Raw genomic sequence first — 16524 nt, 5'->3', positions numbered from 1 at the left:
GCCTCACTGTCGCATCAGTCTACATTCCGCCTAGAGCGGTTATTAACCGGTTGCAGCTGTCACAAATAACGGAACTGCTTCCGTCTCCACGCCTCATCCTGGGAGATTTCAATTCTCACGGTACGACGTGGGGCGCACCCAGGGATGATAGCCGCGCTGTTCTTATTGAAAGCTTTCTCGATGACTTCGATATGACCTTATTGAACATACCTGGGTTAGCTACGAGAATTGAAAGGCCTCCAATACGAGAGAGCACATTAGACTTGTCGATGTGTTCCTCCTCAATGGCTTTGGACTGCAAATGGGAGATTATTCAAGATCCCCACGGTAGCGACCATTTGCCAATCAGTATTTCGATTAAGAGCAGGCTCCATTCTGCTACCACAGTCGAAGTAGAGTATGATCTTACCGGGAATATTGATTGGGAAAAATTCTCGAACACAATATCCCAGGGTCTCGAAACAACGGATGAGCTTTCTTCATCCGACGAATACAACTTCCTTGCAACATTAGTGCTAGATAGCGCGATGCAATCTCAGAAGAGACCTGCCCCTGAGAACAAGTTGAAAATTCGTCCCAACAAGCAATGGTGGGACAAAGAATGCACCGAGATAAAAAAAACTCTAAAAGCATCATACATAGCACACAGGGATGGTGGTTCAATTGAGCTTTATGATCAGTTTAGGGAGCTGGAAATAAAACAGTCTAAGCTACACAAACTGAAAAAAAGATCATACTGGCAAAATTTCATAAGCTCGTTACCCAGAGATGCTTCTATGAGCTATCTCTGGAATACGGATCGAAAAATGCGCAATAGGTCCGACAGTAATGAGGCTAATGAATACTCTGAACGTCGGATCTATGATTTCGCGAAAAAGGTATGCCCAGACGCTGTCCCATCACAGCAAAAATTCAGCGATACAACGGCTATTGAAGAACCAGAATTTACCATGTTGGAGTTTTCAATTGCCCTCGCGTCTTGCAAGAACAAGGCTCCAGGACCGGACAGGATCAAATTTAATTTGATGAAAAACCTGCCGGACTCGGCCAAGCTACGAATTCTTAAACTGTTTAATAAGCTTATCAGGAACAATATGATTCCGGAAGCTTGGAGACAGGTTAAGATTATCGCAATCAAAAAGCCAGACAAACCAGCCGCAGATCACCGTTCGTACAGGCCGATTGCGATGCTCTCATGCATACGCAAATTGCTTGAAAAAATGATCCTGCGTAGACTTGACAACTGGGCAGAAACAACTAACCAACTTTCAGAGACCCAGTTCGGCTTTCGTAGGGGCAAGGGCCCTAACGATTGCCTGGCATTGCTAGCCACAGAAGCGGAATTGGCTCTTGGCAGCAAACAACAAATGACCTCGGTTTTCCTGGATATCACAGGCGCATTTGATTCAGTTTCAATCGAAATTCTTTCCGAGAAACTGCATCAAAGAGGATTCTCCCCTATATTGACAAACTTTTTGATCAACCTGCTGTCTGAAAAGCATTTACTTTTCAATCACGGTTCTTCAACAATAACACGAACAAGCTACATGGGTCTCCCCCAAGGCTCTTGTCCGAGTCCGCTGTTGTACAACTTCTACATCAGTGACATCGACACATGCTTGACGGACGGCTGCACAATGCGCCAGTTAGCTGACGACTGCGTTGTATCAGTCACGGCGACTCTAGCTGTAGACATGAAAAACAGCCTGCAAAATACGTTAGATAATCTGACCGGCTGGGCAAGTTGTCTTGGAATCGAGTTCTCGCTTGAAAAAACGGAGATGGTAGTCTTTTCAAAAAAGCGACCTCCACCTCGCTTCGAGCTAGTTCTGTCCGGAAGACCCATCACTCAGTCACCTAGCTTCAAGTATCTAGGAGTATGGTATGACTCTAAGTGCACATGGGAAAACATGTCAATTACCTGAAGCAAAGATACCAACCGAGAATTAATTTTCTTCGGATGGTAACAGGAACCACATGGGGAGCTCATCCAGAGGATTTGATACGACTCTACCAAACCACGATTCCGCCCGTAATAGAATACGGCAACATATGCTTCAGAGGTGTCGCAGCCTCACACATGCTGAAGCTAGAGAGGATACAATACCGTTGTTTGCGTATCGCTCTAGGCTGCATGCAATCGACACATACCATGTCTCTAGAGGTCATTTCGAGAGTACTACCACTCAAAGCAAAGCAATAGCAAACCCAATGATAATCGAGAACTATGCGGAGTGTTTGGAAGTTGTTCAAAAACCCTGTATGTCAGTATACCAGCAGTTTTTGACTATGGAGATAAACCCTTCGGATGTTGCTCCATACCGTGAGATTTCACCATCGCTCAACAATTCTTCTGTTGTATTTGATTTGACGATGAAACAAGAAATCCAGGGAATCCCCGAACACATCAAACCAACAGTTGTGCCATCAATATTTTCGGCAAAATTCGGCCACCTCCCAGAACAGAATTCCTTTTTCACGGATGGATCTGTAATGGATGGACATGCCGGATATGGCGTTTTTAACACAGATCATCGCAAATCCCGCAAACTGGCACAGCCTTGCTCCATATACGTAGCTGAATTAGCTGCCATACACAATTCACTGCGAATTATGGAGCTTAAGACACCAGGCAATTATTTCATTTTCTCGGACAGCCTCAGTTCTATCGAAGCTATCCGATCGATCAAACCGGTCAAGCACCCGTCCTATTTCCTTCCGGAAATTAGACGGATATTAGAAGTGCTGGTTGATCGGTCTTTCATTATCTGCTTTGTGTGGGTCCCCTCTCATTGCTCAATCCCAGACAATGAAGAAGCTGATTTATTGCCATAGAAGGAGATATATTTGATAGACCGATCACCTATATCGAGTATTTTCACCTGCCTCGATAACTGGCCCTGGCAAACTGGCAGGAAAAATAGGATAAAGACGATCTTGGGCGATGGATGCATTCGATTTCGCCCAAAGTGTCTACAAAAGCTTGGTTCAAAGGCTTAGATTTAACTCGAGATTTCATTCGAGTTATTTCGCGCCTAATGTCCAATCACTATGTTGCACACCTTTATCGAATAAACTTAGTCGATAGTAATCTGTGCGAATGTGTAGGGTACGAAGATATTGATCATATAGTCTTCGTATGCCCTAAGTACCACAGAGCAAGGACCAAGCTTATTGATTCTCTCCGGAAACAGAATGTGACAATGCAAGTACGGGATGCGCTTGCTAGCCGCAACCCCGCGCTTATAATACCTATTAATGACTTTTTAGGAGATATCAAGTATTGAATTTGATTATCTCCTTGCTTTTTCTTCTTATTTTTACAACACAACCTCCATCAAAAAGTTTCACACTAATTCTGTTCTTTATCTTCTTTCTTTTATTGATCTTTTAAGAGACACATGAATCATCGCTTCTTTCTGAGAGACATGATCCATCGAACATAGATATAAGTTTTGATTTCTAAGAGATAAGGAACCTTCACACCTCAACGAATAGTACTAAGAATTGATATTTACCCATACAGAGAAGAATAATGTTATTGTTAGCCGTAGGTTTAAATGTTATGTATTTTAAAATTGTATTTATGAAAGAGAAAAGATGAGAGGGTTTTTATGCCTGTTTGAGGAGGAGCAGTCGGGATACAGACTCTACTCAAGCTGGCTTTTCCCTACTCCAAAAGATATTCGGCCCCGTTATGCTTTGCGGTTGGGCCTAAATAAATATTAGAGTTTAAAAAAAAGTAGGGAGGTGGTATTCAAGACACGACCGCATGACGTTGACTATCGTATTCTTATATAAAAAAAAAAATATTCCATTGAAGCAAATAGTAGAAGGAATTGCAACGCTTCTTTTACAAAACTTCTGTAATGAAATTTCGAGGCACCAAAAGGTACCAGTTGCCGATTATTCTCGTTTACTGTTTAGTCCGTCCAGAATTCCAGCCATTTTAGTATTTTGCAGTAGCCATTTATTACTAACAGCCACCAGCATAACAGGTGAAACCGGCACGAGATGACCGGTACTATTTTGTTTTTCCTCCTTTTAGCTGCTAACACCGAGCGTCCGTATGTATCCGGTACGGTTTAATAATGAAACTGATGTGGTGAAATGTTCGAACGATACGTTTTATACCAAGGCTTCGTCAGATAATTAGAAAGAACTAGGGGCTACATAGATGATGGAATGGTAGAGACAAATGTTCCTTGAAAGCTGCGCCAGCCGCTGTCGTAATATTAACACCAACACAAATATGCATTTTTGCAAGGTTTTTTCCGCTAGCAGCAGCATTTAGGAAAACAGAAAATTCAATTAGCCGCTTCTATTACACAATTTCGAGGCACCAAAAGGGGCCAGTTGCCGAATATATCCTTGTTTTTGGTTAGTCCGTCCAGAATTCCAGCCATTTAAGTGTTTTGCAGTAGCCATTTACTACTAAAGCCACCAGCATTACGGGTGAAACCGGCACGAGATGACCGGTACTATTTTGTATTTCCTCCTTTCAGCTGCTATCACCTAGCGTCCGCATGTCACTGGTGCGGTTTTGGAATCAGAGTGATGGGGCGCCGGCCGCTGTCGTAAAATTAACACCAACAAAAAGATGCATATTTGCAAGGTTTTTTCCGCTAGCAGCAGCATAAACATCGGAAACAGAAAGTGACAACAACAATAACAACAAAGTCAGATCGATTGTATCCGTTAGTGTCGACTGTGCTTGGGAAGAGAGGTAGTGATTGGCTGCGCGGTATGATTTAGACAATCGATATTAATTACCAATTTTTCAATAGTGTATCTCAAACAATAGTTTGTTTTTGTTACATAAATTTAACCGTAAAAGAATTTCTGATCGATTGATGCCAAAACCTCGAAAACCTGATTATAGATGACTGCAAAATAAGCGCTCAAAACCTGACCACTTTTCTCTGGTTTTCCCTGGTTGAATTACTAAATTTTCGAATTCAGGGGCCGAACTTCGATATAGACGTTAGTCAACGTCAAAAAGATGTTCCATTAATTATTCTCCATGAAATAAAAGTTTCAATTTTGTGATAAATCCCCTCAACAGTAAGAAACGAATTTCACTTTTCTCATTTTGGAATATAAAAATCCACTTAGCTCGGCAAAATTGTACCACATTTTAAAAGAATACTATTTCACACAAATTACTTTCCATTCGTTGTTTTGCTTTCGTCTCGATTAGACGCAAATTGTTTATCTCCGTGTGGTTCGCAAAATAACAATACACGAGTTATCGTACGGGTGATTTTTTTTCGATTATTTCTTGTGCTGTGCGATAACAATAGTCTGCAATATATCGGCAGAAACATCTTCTGCACACTGGTAGGGGCAGGCTGCCCGCCAGTGATCTGATACGCAGCTGATATATCAGCAAGAACAATTCTCCCGCAGTGGAAGTCAACTACAAGTGGCATCTACAAGGTCGCGTGTAAGATACAGCCACTGTGTCACAACACGAAGCTGGATCGTCATTGTTTGTTCTGCGGAGACCCTCGATTGATCCAACTATCAGCCGTGAGGTCGTGACCTAGACGTTCGGTGAAGTATTCACTTTAGATTTTTTATCATTATTATTAATATATTACTATCAATATTATTATTATTAATATTATTTTTATTGTTATTATTATTATAATTATTATTATTATAATTATTATTATTATTATTACTAATATTATTACTATTGTTATTAGTATTAGTATTACTGTCTTTTTTTCATTTTGATCCATTGTAGTTTGAAAAATTGTTTTTAAAATTTAATATCAACTACTGGACGACATGCGGGTGCAACTTTTCCTGGATGTGGAAACAAATGGGAAAGAAATTGAAATTTCCCCCAGCAGTTCTCCCTTACCTTCCCCTGTACCACCCCCGCTACCTAGCCCCGTACCAAGGGTACCGGAAATACGGGTAAAAGCTTACCCAGATGCCGCTAGCGGTCCCTACGTTGTTTACTTCCGGCCCATAAAAAAACCTTTGAATATAATTCAAATAGGCATAGAACTGGCAAAACAGTTTCCGGCCGTAACCGAGATTACGAAGGTGAGGCCGAACAAACTGCGAGTTGTCGTGAGTAGCTTGAAGCAAGCAAACGAAATTGCCTGCTACGAGCTCTTTACAAGGGAGTACCGCGTGTACATCCCTGCCAAGGACGTGGAGATCGACGGTGTGGTTACCGAAGGACGCCTCACGGTCGATGACATTTTGCGTCACGGGGTTGGCTGCTTCAAGAACCCCCTGATTCAAGATGTAAAGATACTGGATGTCAAGCAATTGCATTCAGTATCCATCGAAGAAGGGAAGAAGAAATTCTTCCCTTCGGATTCCTTCCGTGTAACATTCGCCGGATCCGCACTGCCGAACTACATCTCTTTGGACAGGGTTCGTCTGCCTGTACGCCTGTTCGTACCGCGGGTCATGCATTGCCAAAACTGCAAGCAGTTAGGTCATATAGCCACCTACTGCTGCAACAAGGCACGCTTCAGCAAGTGCGGAGGCAATCATGCTGAGACCGCTTGCAGTGAGGATACTGAAAAGTGTCTTTACTGCGAGGGAACTCGGCATGACCTTTTGGCGTGTCCCGCGTACAAACAGCGCGAGAAAAAAATTAAGCGTTCCCTTAAGGAACGATCAAAGCGCTCTTTTGCAGAAATGCTTAAGAGGGCTGAGCCACCCTCGACAGGAAACATCTTTTCCTTTTAGCCAACCGATGAGGGTACATCTGTCGATCCCGTCGAAGGGTGTTCTTATGCCTTGCCAGAGGGATCTAGGAAGATGAGAATGCTCAACTCTCCTAATCTTTCTCGCAAAGGTCGTAAGATAACCCCTTGCGGAATGACCAATAAGACAACACAGAAAGGAAGCGGTGAAGAAAAACCGAAGCAAGTTCCACCCGGTTTTAATTTCAAATCAAACCAGGAGTACCCACCGCTTCCTGGGGCACCAAAAACCCCTCGTGCACCCATTTCTCGATCAGAAGACATAAAAGAAACAAGGTTCATAAAATTTTGTGATATTGTGGACTGGATATTTTTTTTATTATTACTTTATTAGGGTGGCTTTCAGCCACAGGCTGGTTCGCCACCATGGACTGGATATTTAAAACTTTCAACATGCCAGATCCCCTTCGAAACATTCTTCTTGCCCTTCTCCCTACAGTGAAAACCTTTTTGAAGCAACTCACAGCAACTTGGCTCCTCATTTCAGCTATCGTATCTTTCGATGACTAATACGTCGAAAGAGGTTAGGAATTTTGTCACTGTGTTACAGTGGAACTGCAGGAGTATCATCCCCAAATTCGATTTATTTTCACATTTGATAAACACATACAATTGTGATGCGTTCGCGCTCTGTAAAACTTTTCTCAATTCAAATGACCAACTTAATTTCCACGATTTCAACATCATTCGTCGAGATCGAGACTCACACGGTGGAGGGGTACTTTTAGGGATCAAAAAGTGTTATTCTTTTTTCAGAATCGACCTCCCCTCGATCTCGAATATTGAAGTTGTTGCCATTCAAACGAATATGAATGGAAAAGACCTTTGCCTTGTTTCGTTATATATTCCCCCATTCGCGCGGATTGAACAGAAGCAACTCCTTGATATAGCAGAATTGCTTCCCGCACCTTTTTTGATTTTGGGAGATTTTAACTCTCACTGTTCGCTATGGGGGTCGCTGTACGACGACAACCGATCTTCTTTAATTTGTAACTTGATCAACGACTTCAATATGACACTTTTGAATACTGGGGAAGCGACACGTGTACCTAATCCTCCAGCACGTGAAAGCGTGCTTGACCTATCCTTCTGCTCGACATCACTTGCGTTACATTGCCAGTGGAAAGTAATCAACGATCCCCACGGTAGTGATCATCTTCCAATCGTTATATCAATTGCTAATGGTTCAACTCCCCCGTCCCCATCAATGTTTCCTACGACCTTACACGTAATATTGATTGGAAGCGTTATGAGTCTATTATAGCGGAATCTATCGAGACTCACGAGGAACTTCCTCCGGAGGAAGAATACGCGTTCTTAGCTGGCTTGATAATCGACGCCGTGACTCAAGCTCAGACGGAACCGATACCCGGGGTGACGATTAGACAGCGCCCTCCCAAAAAATGGTGGGACAAAGAGTGCTCTGAGCTATACGCGCGAAGGTCCGCGGCGTATAAGGACTACCGGGAGTACGGCACTGTCAACCTGCTTCGAAAGTACGAGGCACTGGGCAGGCAGATGAAGAGCTTAGTAAAGGCGAAAAAACGCGGGTACTGGCGGCGGTTCGTAAACGCGTTGTCGAGGGAAACAGCGATGAGCACTCTTTGGGATACCGCCAGGCGCATGCGGAACCGTGACGTTTCGAATGAAAGTGAGGAGTATTCAGATCGCTGGATACTCGATTTTGCCAAAAAGGTCTGTCCGGACTCTGTACCGGAACAGAAAACCTTTCGCGACGCGTTATTAGTAACTACGGAAGAGCCTCCATTTTCGATGTTGGAATTTTCAATGGCTCTCCTGTCGTGCAACAATAAGGCTCCAGGGTTAGATAGAATTAAATTCAACCCGTTGAAGAATCTACCCGACTCTGCAAAAAGACGCTGGTTGAATTTGTTCAACAAGTTTCTTGAGCTTAATATTGTTCCGCATGACTAAAGGGAGGTAAAAGTCATTGCTATTCGGAAACCCGGGAAACCTGCCTTTGATCACAATTCATATAGGCCGATTGCGATGCTCTCTTGCCTCCGGAAATTAATGGAGAAAATGATCCTCTTACGGTTAGACAAATAGGTCGAAACAAACGGTTTACTTTCAGATACTCAATTTGGCTTTCGCCGGGGCAAAGGGACGAACGATTGCCTAGCGTTGCTTTCTACTGAAGTTCAACTCGCATTTGCTCGAAAAGAGCAAATGGCTTCTGCGTTCTTGGATATTAAGGGGGCATTTGACTCTGTCTCTGTAGAAGTTTAAGGCACGAAACTTCATTCGCAGGAACTTTCACCAAATTTGAATAACTTTTTACTCAATTTGTTGTCAGAAAAGCATATGTATTTCTCACATGGCGATTCGACAACTTCCCGAATCAGTTACATGGGCCTTCCCCAGGGCTCATGTTTAAGCCCTCTCTTATATAATTTTTACGTCAATGACATCGATAAATGTCTTGCAAATTCATGCACGCTACGGCAACTTGCAGACGATAGCGTTGTATCCATTACTGGAAGCGAGGCTAACGATCTGCAAGGACCATTGCAAGATACCTTAGACAATTTGTCTGAATGGGCTCTTAAGCTGGGTATCGAATTCTCTCCGGAGAAAACTGAGCTGGTCGTTTTTTCTAGGAAGCATAACCCAGCTCAGCTGGAGCTCCTACTAACGGGTAAAACGATCTCTCAGGTTTTAGTCGCTAAATATCTCGGGGTCTTTTTTTTTTTTTTTTTTTTTTTTTTTTTTTTTTTTTTTTTTTTTTTTTTTTTTTTAAAGGTGGCGGGGAAATCTGCAAACAGACACCTGAGAAGAGAACTCAGGGTGTGGGGATGAGACTAGGGGAGAGATGCTGGGGTAGTTACACTCGCCCAGACACCTACTGATCCCTGTCCCGACCCACTAAAACCCCTCCAGTCTCCAGCCCTGGTCTTCCCGGAGCGACGGTTAAGTATTACGTCGGGGAGTGGCTTTTGTGCGTGATGCACCCTCTTTACTCTTATAACCTCCTAGCTAACTACCTGGAGACTGGTAATTAGCTACCACTGGCGTGTTGGTGGTTGACCCGCCACACACGTTGCAGCTCCAGAACAATCTGAGAGGCGGCCGCACAGACCGCGTTCCAGATGTCCGGGTCGTCGCACATCCTCCGGACTAGATTGTCCGGAGTAGTGCCAGGCCCGCTCACAGCCATCATGTTGCTCCTCGCTCTTGCGAAACGGGGGCATACGAAGAAGACATGCTCAGCAGTCTCCTCCTCCTCCACGCACTCGGGACACATGGGGGACATCTCGGGGTCTGGTTCGACTCTAAATGCACCTGGGCTTGCCATATTAGGTATCTGACACAAAAATGCCAACAGAGAATTAATTTTCTTCGTACGATTACCGGAACCTGGTGGGGAGCCCACCCAGGAGACCTTCTAAGGCTTTACCAAACAACGATATTGTCTGTAATTGAGTACGGGTGTTTCTGCTTCCGCTCCACAGCAAACACACATTTGATCAAACTGGAACGAATACAATATCGTTGTTTGCGTATTGCCTTAGGTTGCATGCAGTCGACCCATACGATGAGTCTTGAAGTGTTAGCGGGTATTCTTCCGTTGAAACATCGTTTTTGGAATCTCTCTTACCGGTTGCTAATTCGATGCACAGTTATGAACCCATTAGTAATTGAAAATTTCGAGAGGTTGGTCGACCTTCAATCTCAATCCAGGTTTTTGACTTTATAGTTTGACTATATGGCTCAAGATATTAATCCTTCTTCATACGATTCCTCCAATGTCGCACTTTTAGATACTTCTAATGATGCTATATTCTTCGACACCACCTTGAAACAAGACATTTCTGGTATCCCGGATCAATTGCGACCCCAAGAGATCCCTAAAATATTTTCCAATAAGTTTAGACATGTTAGTTATGATAAAAGGTTTTACACTGACGGATCTAATCTAAATGAGTCCACTGGCTTCGGTGTTTTTCACGAAAATTTTACCGCCTCCTACAAACTCGATGCTCCTGTTTCCGTGTACGTCGCAGAAACCGAAACCCTGAAACCCTACCCATAGACCACTACTTCATCTTCACAGACAGTCTCAGTGTCATTGAGGCTCTGCGATCGATGAAGACTGTGAAGCACACCCCGTATTTCCTGGGGAAAATACGGCGGTTTTTAAGTGCTTTAACAGATAAAAATTACCGGGTTACCTTAGCGTGGGTCCCTTCTCATTGTTCCATTCCGGGCAATGAAAAGGCGGACGCTTTAGCTAAGGTGGGTGCTATTGATGGCGATATTTATGTAAGACCAATTGCTTATGATGAATTTTATAGCATTTTGCGTCAGAGAACACTCAACAGTTGGCAATCATCATGGAACTCAGATAAACTGGGACGGTGGCTACATTCCATTTTTCCTAAGGTATCGACGAAAGCATGGTTCAAGGGGTTGGATGTAGGTCGGGACTTCATTCGCGTGATGTCCAGACTAATGTCCAATCACTATACGTTAAACACGCATCTCTTTGCGATGCTTGTAGACAGTAATCACTGCGTTTGTGGCGATGGCTACCATGACATCGAGCATGTTGTTTGGTCGTGTACCGAATACTGTGGTGTTAGGTCTGAGCTTATAGATTTCCTTCGGGCCCGAGGAAAACAACCGAACGTACCCGTTAGAGACATTCTGGGAAGCGGTGATCTCCAGTACATGACACAGCTATACGGGTTTATAAAAAATGCTGGCATTAAAATTTGATTTCTTTTATCTATTTGCTAGAATACAATTTCTGTCACAAACTGAAAGAGAATGATACACCCGGCTGGAGACACTAAAACGAAGACACGGCATCTCTATGTTTACGCAGACACCTCAGACCAAAACTGCTCAAACAGAACATCACTGGTTAGCCACGTACAAATAAATACATCCTGTAATATAAAATAGTTAAAAACAAAATTGTAACACCCCTCCTCTCACCTTAAATCCCCACTAGCTCGTAGTCGGCCGCGAGAATAAAAATGAAGGCCTCCCTCTTTTCCCTGCTAATTTAGAATTTTAAAGAAAATGTACTTGGTTCAGTTAAACATAAATTGTATCGTGCCGTGTCAAAAAAACTATTTAAAAACTAAAACAAATTACTTTTGACTCAAAAAACACTGATTTTGGTGCCGTAGCGTCTTCAGCAAATTTGTTTTGTCAATTTTTCCCAATTTCGTAGAAGTTGGAATTTTGTGATTATTCTATCTAGAAGAGAGAAACAACTTTCATTTTTCTCATTTTTCCATACAAAAAACTACTCGGAAACCTCTCGGCAAATATCTCGATGGTTCCTCGACGAATTTTCAGCTTTTGGGTACCAATAAACACAGAATGAATAGTTTATTGGAAACATATAAACTTAAAAAAAAAACAAGATGTCGTGGCAAGAATGCACATTTTGATACACACTCCTAAAAATCCGAAACATTCCCGGAGTCCTTTGGTCCCGTCGAATTCCCTGGTAATTTTTAGAAACTAGAATAGCTTTCCAGTAACAAAAAAAAAACCGGTTTCATCAACATTGATTCATTTTCTCGTAAAGTTCTGGGTTTTTAAAAATTGAAAAAATTTTCCCTGTCTCAATCATTTGGCCACTCCCTGTATGCAATTAATATTTTTTATCAATCATCAAGCGTGGCATTTGGCTTTACGTCCGCTATGCTTAGTGTCCCGTCCCCTAACAAACGTTGGTTAGAAACTAAACTAAAATAAAAACTCGAGCAGACCTTTATTACAATCTAAAACTAAACATTTTTGTTAATAGGGTAGGGAATTTATTTTAAGCAGTTTATGTGTATCGAGACGGAATACTTGAAATGTGTAAAGTGAAATACATACATAAATAGCAACTTGCTCACTTTCTTTTAATCTCTCAGCACTCCTTTTTATTATCGTACAGATTTAGCAAACTAGAACAATTTGCTTCACTGTTTAGGCGTTCCTTTCCCCTTATTTGCTTTAGTTTGTCATTTGGTTTTGTGCAGATTCGCAGGGCTTTTGAATTAAAAAAATATATACCCTTCTTGATATCTTACATGGTAGGTAGGGACGAAAATGCTGAAAATCCCTTGCGTAATTGTTGGTTAGATACAAACCCAAGAAGCGGTAAAAATTAACGCACGTATTCTTAACGTACGATTTCGTATTTTTTCTCAAAAGGCCTATTGGTGTTCATACATTTACACTAAAAGATTTTATATAAAGCATACGGTTTAAAATTTACACTTTTGGAAATACTTCAACATCAGTATTTTTAAATTGAGATAGACGAAAAAGTAAAAATTCAAAACAAATATTGTTGAAGTGAGATTTTTTTGTGGACTCCACTGCGACCTGTAATTTTTAATCTTGAGAGGCATTGTCCGAAGGTTTTTTGCTATTCGCACCTTTTGTTTGTTTGTCCTTTTTGCAGTGTCACTTATCAAGAAGTTACCTGATGCGTGTTGTAGTACTTATATTCCCCAAACTTACTATCCTATTATTTTCTTTATCGACCACATTATCGGCTCCAGAAAGTTATTGGAAGGTATAACGTGCTGTGGATGGTTAAATTCCCAAGTGTTTAGATAAGAGGATATTTTCAGTCAGGAGAGTTGTCCGCTGCAGATTTGAAGTATCAAATATTCTAATAAACTTTTTCTTTAAGGAAACAAACCAATGTGAGTAGGAAACTCCATAGAGTACGCTTCCCAGCGCAACCAGTAGAGGCACTAGCACTAGAGCAGAGTAGATAGAACAATCCATGCAAAACAGTATATTTTCCATCGATTTGCAGAACGGTCGAGTGAGCGTAGAAGGCTGTGATGCAATGCGCTTTCAAGCACACAGGAAGTACGCACATCAAGGAAGCAGAATACAGCTTTAGACATAGTGACAGAGACAGTGAAAGAAGAAAGGAAACAGAGGAGTGAAAGTGGATGTTAGCTCGATTAGCTTCCGTTTACCTCAGCGATAGGAGCCAGCTGTTGGTTGAAGCCGCTACGCTGTTTGATGTGTTTGTTTGAAAGTGGCAAATCGTGACAATTGTAGTTGTTGTTGTTGTTGTTAACAGAGGGCAGTGGAGAATGACAAAGATGAAATTTGACATACAGTGATGGCACGTGTCGAACTATTTACAGTCGGAGGCTGCACAGCAAGCTGTGCGTGTGTGTAGCACAGCTTCCTGTGCAGCGTTGAAGTTTTTGTTTTGGTTGAAAAAATAAAAAAACAAATACATCGTTTAATGGTATTTACAGGTTTTGAAAAAATATTTAGTGAATTCTTGAAAACATCAAAACCACAAAACGCAAAGTGCTTCTTACCTGCTGAGCAGCATTCTGCAGATTGAGCAGCGGTTCGGACGAACGCTTCAGGAACAGCCGCAACTTGTTCTCCCTGGGTGGTGGTTCTTTCTTGCGTTGCGGTGATGGAGCTTGGTAGAGCATTTTCTGGAAGACCCGCGAACGGGCTGCCAGGACGGCCTTGACGGCGCACACGGGTTCCCGCGTTTCACCGACCAAAAACGTCACGTCGCACAATTCCGGCATCGAGGCCAAAAACTTCATGTCCTCCGCCAGGCCGGACTTGTTTTCGAACGTCGACAGGTCCGGCTCGGTATCAGCCATGCCAGAAAGTGGCAACACTTCAGGCATAGCTGTGATTTCGATTGCTGCGGGTTAAGAGCGAAAATGCGGTCTAAGTGTCAAGTTGAGACTCGTATCATCAAAATGATTCTAACATCAAACGAAACACTATTTACAATCCTGCCAAAAGCATAATTACAACACTGCCTCGGAACGCATTACCGTGACCGACCAATGAACTGAAACCGAAAAAAAAAACCGTTATCGATCCGAAATTACTTCGACGGGAACGGGTTTCAACGCCCATCGATCAACATGCCATATTGAAACCCACAACGTAGCAGGCTTTGGCTATTCCAACCCAAACCATGTAGGCACAGGAAACAATGACAATGGACACACATAAAAATCCAAGCAACCGTGTCAAAGGAACAGAAAATTAATTTCGCATTAAAAACGAAGTAACAACACCACTGCGTACTGCGGCTAGGAATACGCACACATCGAACACGAGAGTAGGTAGGAGTTGGGAGGTGAGGATGAAGATTAGGACTGCGGGAGGGGTACGTAAGGTTTGCGGAAGAGGCGGGAGACGATACAACCAAAACAAACCTGTTGCAATTTTCGGTAGCTTTTCTGCGTACGGCTGCTCAGGAAAATTGGGGGGATCAAAATTTGGCGTGACGGTTGAAGGTGTTTGTTTTGGGTTGTTTATATTATGGCGGTCTGGTTTGTTGGGTTATATGGCATTTTTTTTTTGGCTGGTATCTGTTATCACCCGTTCTCTCAGCGCGGCGGCGGACCTCAGGCCGCACCGGATGGGGCAGGGTGGCGCACCCCCGAGAGAACCAAGTGTTGCTTCCTTACGCGCGCGCTCACACACATACACACTCACACGGCTGGTGTCGGTAGAGAAGTCTCGGATACAAAAGCGTTCCCACACGCTCACGTTCACCAACGCCTACTCTTCTGCGCTCAGGCAGTGATGGCCTCCAAAAAAATTTTTCACTTGTCCACCTGGGCCACTAAGAGTTGCCGTTTTGTTCCTGAAATATAGGAAAAAGGAGAAAATTAAAGCTTACTGAATATTGCTTTTCAACTACTTGAAAAACTACTGGAAGAAGTATAAACTATGACGAACAGTTGAATCTCTGGCAGTTTTTTTTTTATATCCGTATGGAAAATTTGGACACAGAATTTTAAGCTCAACAGTATTCTACAGTTTGCCAGTCAAAAACCAAAACCACTTGTACACTTCTAACAAACTGCCTGCATCTTAAAACTTATCGAAGTGAACTTGAGCAAAAATTACACAAAATTCTTTCAGAAGCAAAAAAAAAACCAAGGATGAAAATTTCTTACCCTGAGCTCAGTCAAAGGGATAACCCGTGTTGACGGCTAGCTGGTGATAAGAGAACTGATGAAAAGTTCACGACGACAGGCAGTGCGAAAAGAAGGAAACCAGAGCGCATGTCCGTTTGCCGGGAAAGAGAAAGGTAGCGAGTTCGGGCAGCTCCGACACCCACAAACTAGTGACCACCCGATGTTGGACAGTTTGTGCCACGTGACTAAGTAAACAAAGCCAGCAAGCGCAAGGGGCAAGGGGAGCTACTTGTTCTCGTTGGTAACCGTTGTCATGGCTCAGCGTTGATAGCGACGCCATGTTCTGTCACTCACGAACAACTGACGGATCAACAGTTGTTGGCTGCAATGATGTCATTAGGATTTTTTTGGGGTGTTTTTTTTTTAATAAATAAACAAACTGAGCTTGAACAAAAAGTGTAGTTCAAGCATATTTGGCTTTTGACACAAAGACCAGACAGACAGACAGACAGACAGACAGACAGACAGACAGACAGACAGACAGACAGACAGACAGACAGACAGACAGACAGACAGACAGACAGACAGACAGACAGACAGACAGACAGACAGACAGACAGACAGACAGACAGACAGACAGACAGACAGACAGACAGACAGACAGACAGACAGACAGACAGACAGACAGACAGACAGACAGACAGACAGACAGACAGACAGACAGACAGACAGACAGACAGACAGACAGACAGACAGACAGACAGACAGACAGACAGACAGACAGACAGACAGACAGACAGACAGACAGACAGACAGACAGACAGACAGACAGACAGACAGACAGACAGACAGACAGACAGACAGACAGACAGACAGAC

At 42.9% G+C, this 16524-nt stretch overlaps 1 protein-coding gene across 3 annotated transcripts in view; it reads right to left on the bottom strand.

Annotated features, from left to right (window-relative positions):
- LOC129725905 (serine-enriched protein) overlaps positions 1-15748 on the bottom strand; it is a 44757-nt gene extending 29009 nt beyond the window's left edge. Inside the window, exons 1-4 of one of the 3 annotated variants that reach the window (XM_055682333.1) lie at positions 15686-15748; positions 14936-15369; positions 14063-14409; positions 13706-13744 (exon numbers count right to left, since the gene is read on the bottom strand). In XM_055682333.1, coding sequence (XP_055538308.1) covers positions 13706-13744; positions 14063-14392 — 369 coding nt within the window. In that variant the 5' untranslated portion in view covers positions 14393-14409; positions 14936-15369; positions 15686-15748. The remainder of the gene's footprint in view (positions 1-13705; positions 13745-14062; positions 14410-14935; positions 15370-15685) is intronic. The other 2 variants (XM_055682334.1, XM_055682335.1) reach the window with 2 other exon arrangements.
- Positions 15749-16524: the final 776 nt, after the last annotated feature.

This window comes from Wyeomyia smithii, chromosome 2, assembly GCF_029784165.1.
Source record: "Wyeomyia smithii strain HCP4-BCI-WySm-NY-G18 chromosome 2, ASM2978416v1, whole genome shotgun sequence".
Taxonomy (NCBI): Eukaryota; Metazoa; Arthropoda; class Insecta; order Diptera; family Culicidae; genus Wyeomyia; species Wyeomyia smithii.
The sequence above is the reverse complement of the archived record's forward strand: the minus strand, read 5'-3'. Positions and strand labels throughout refer to the sequence as shown.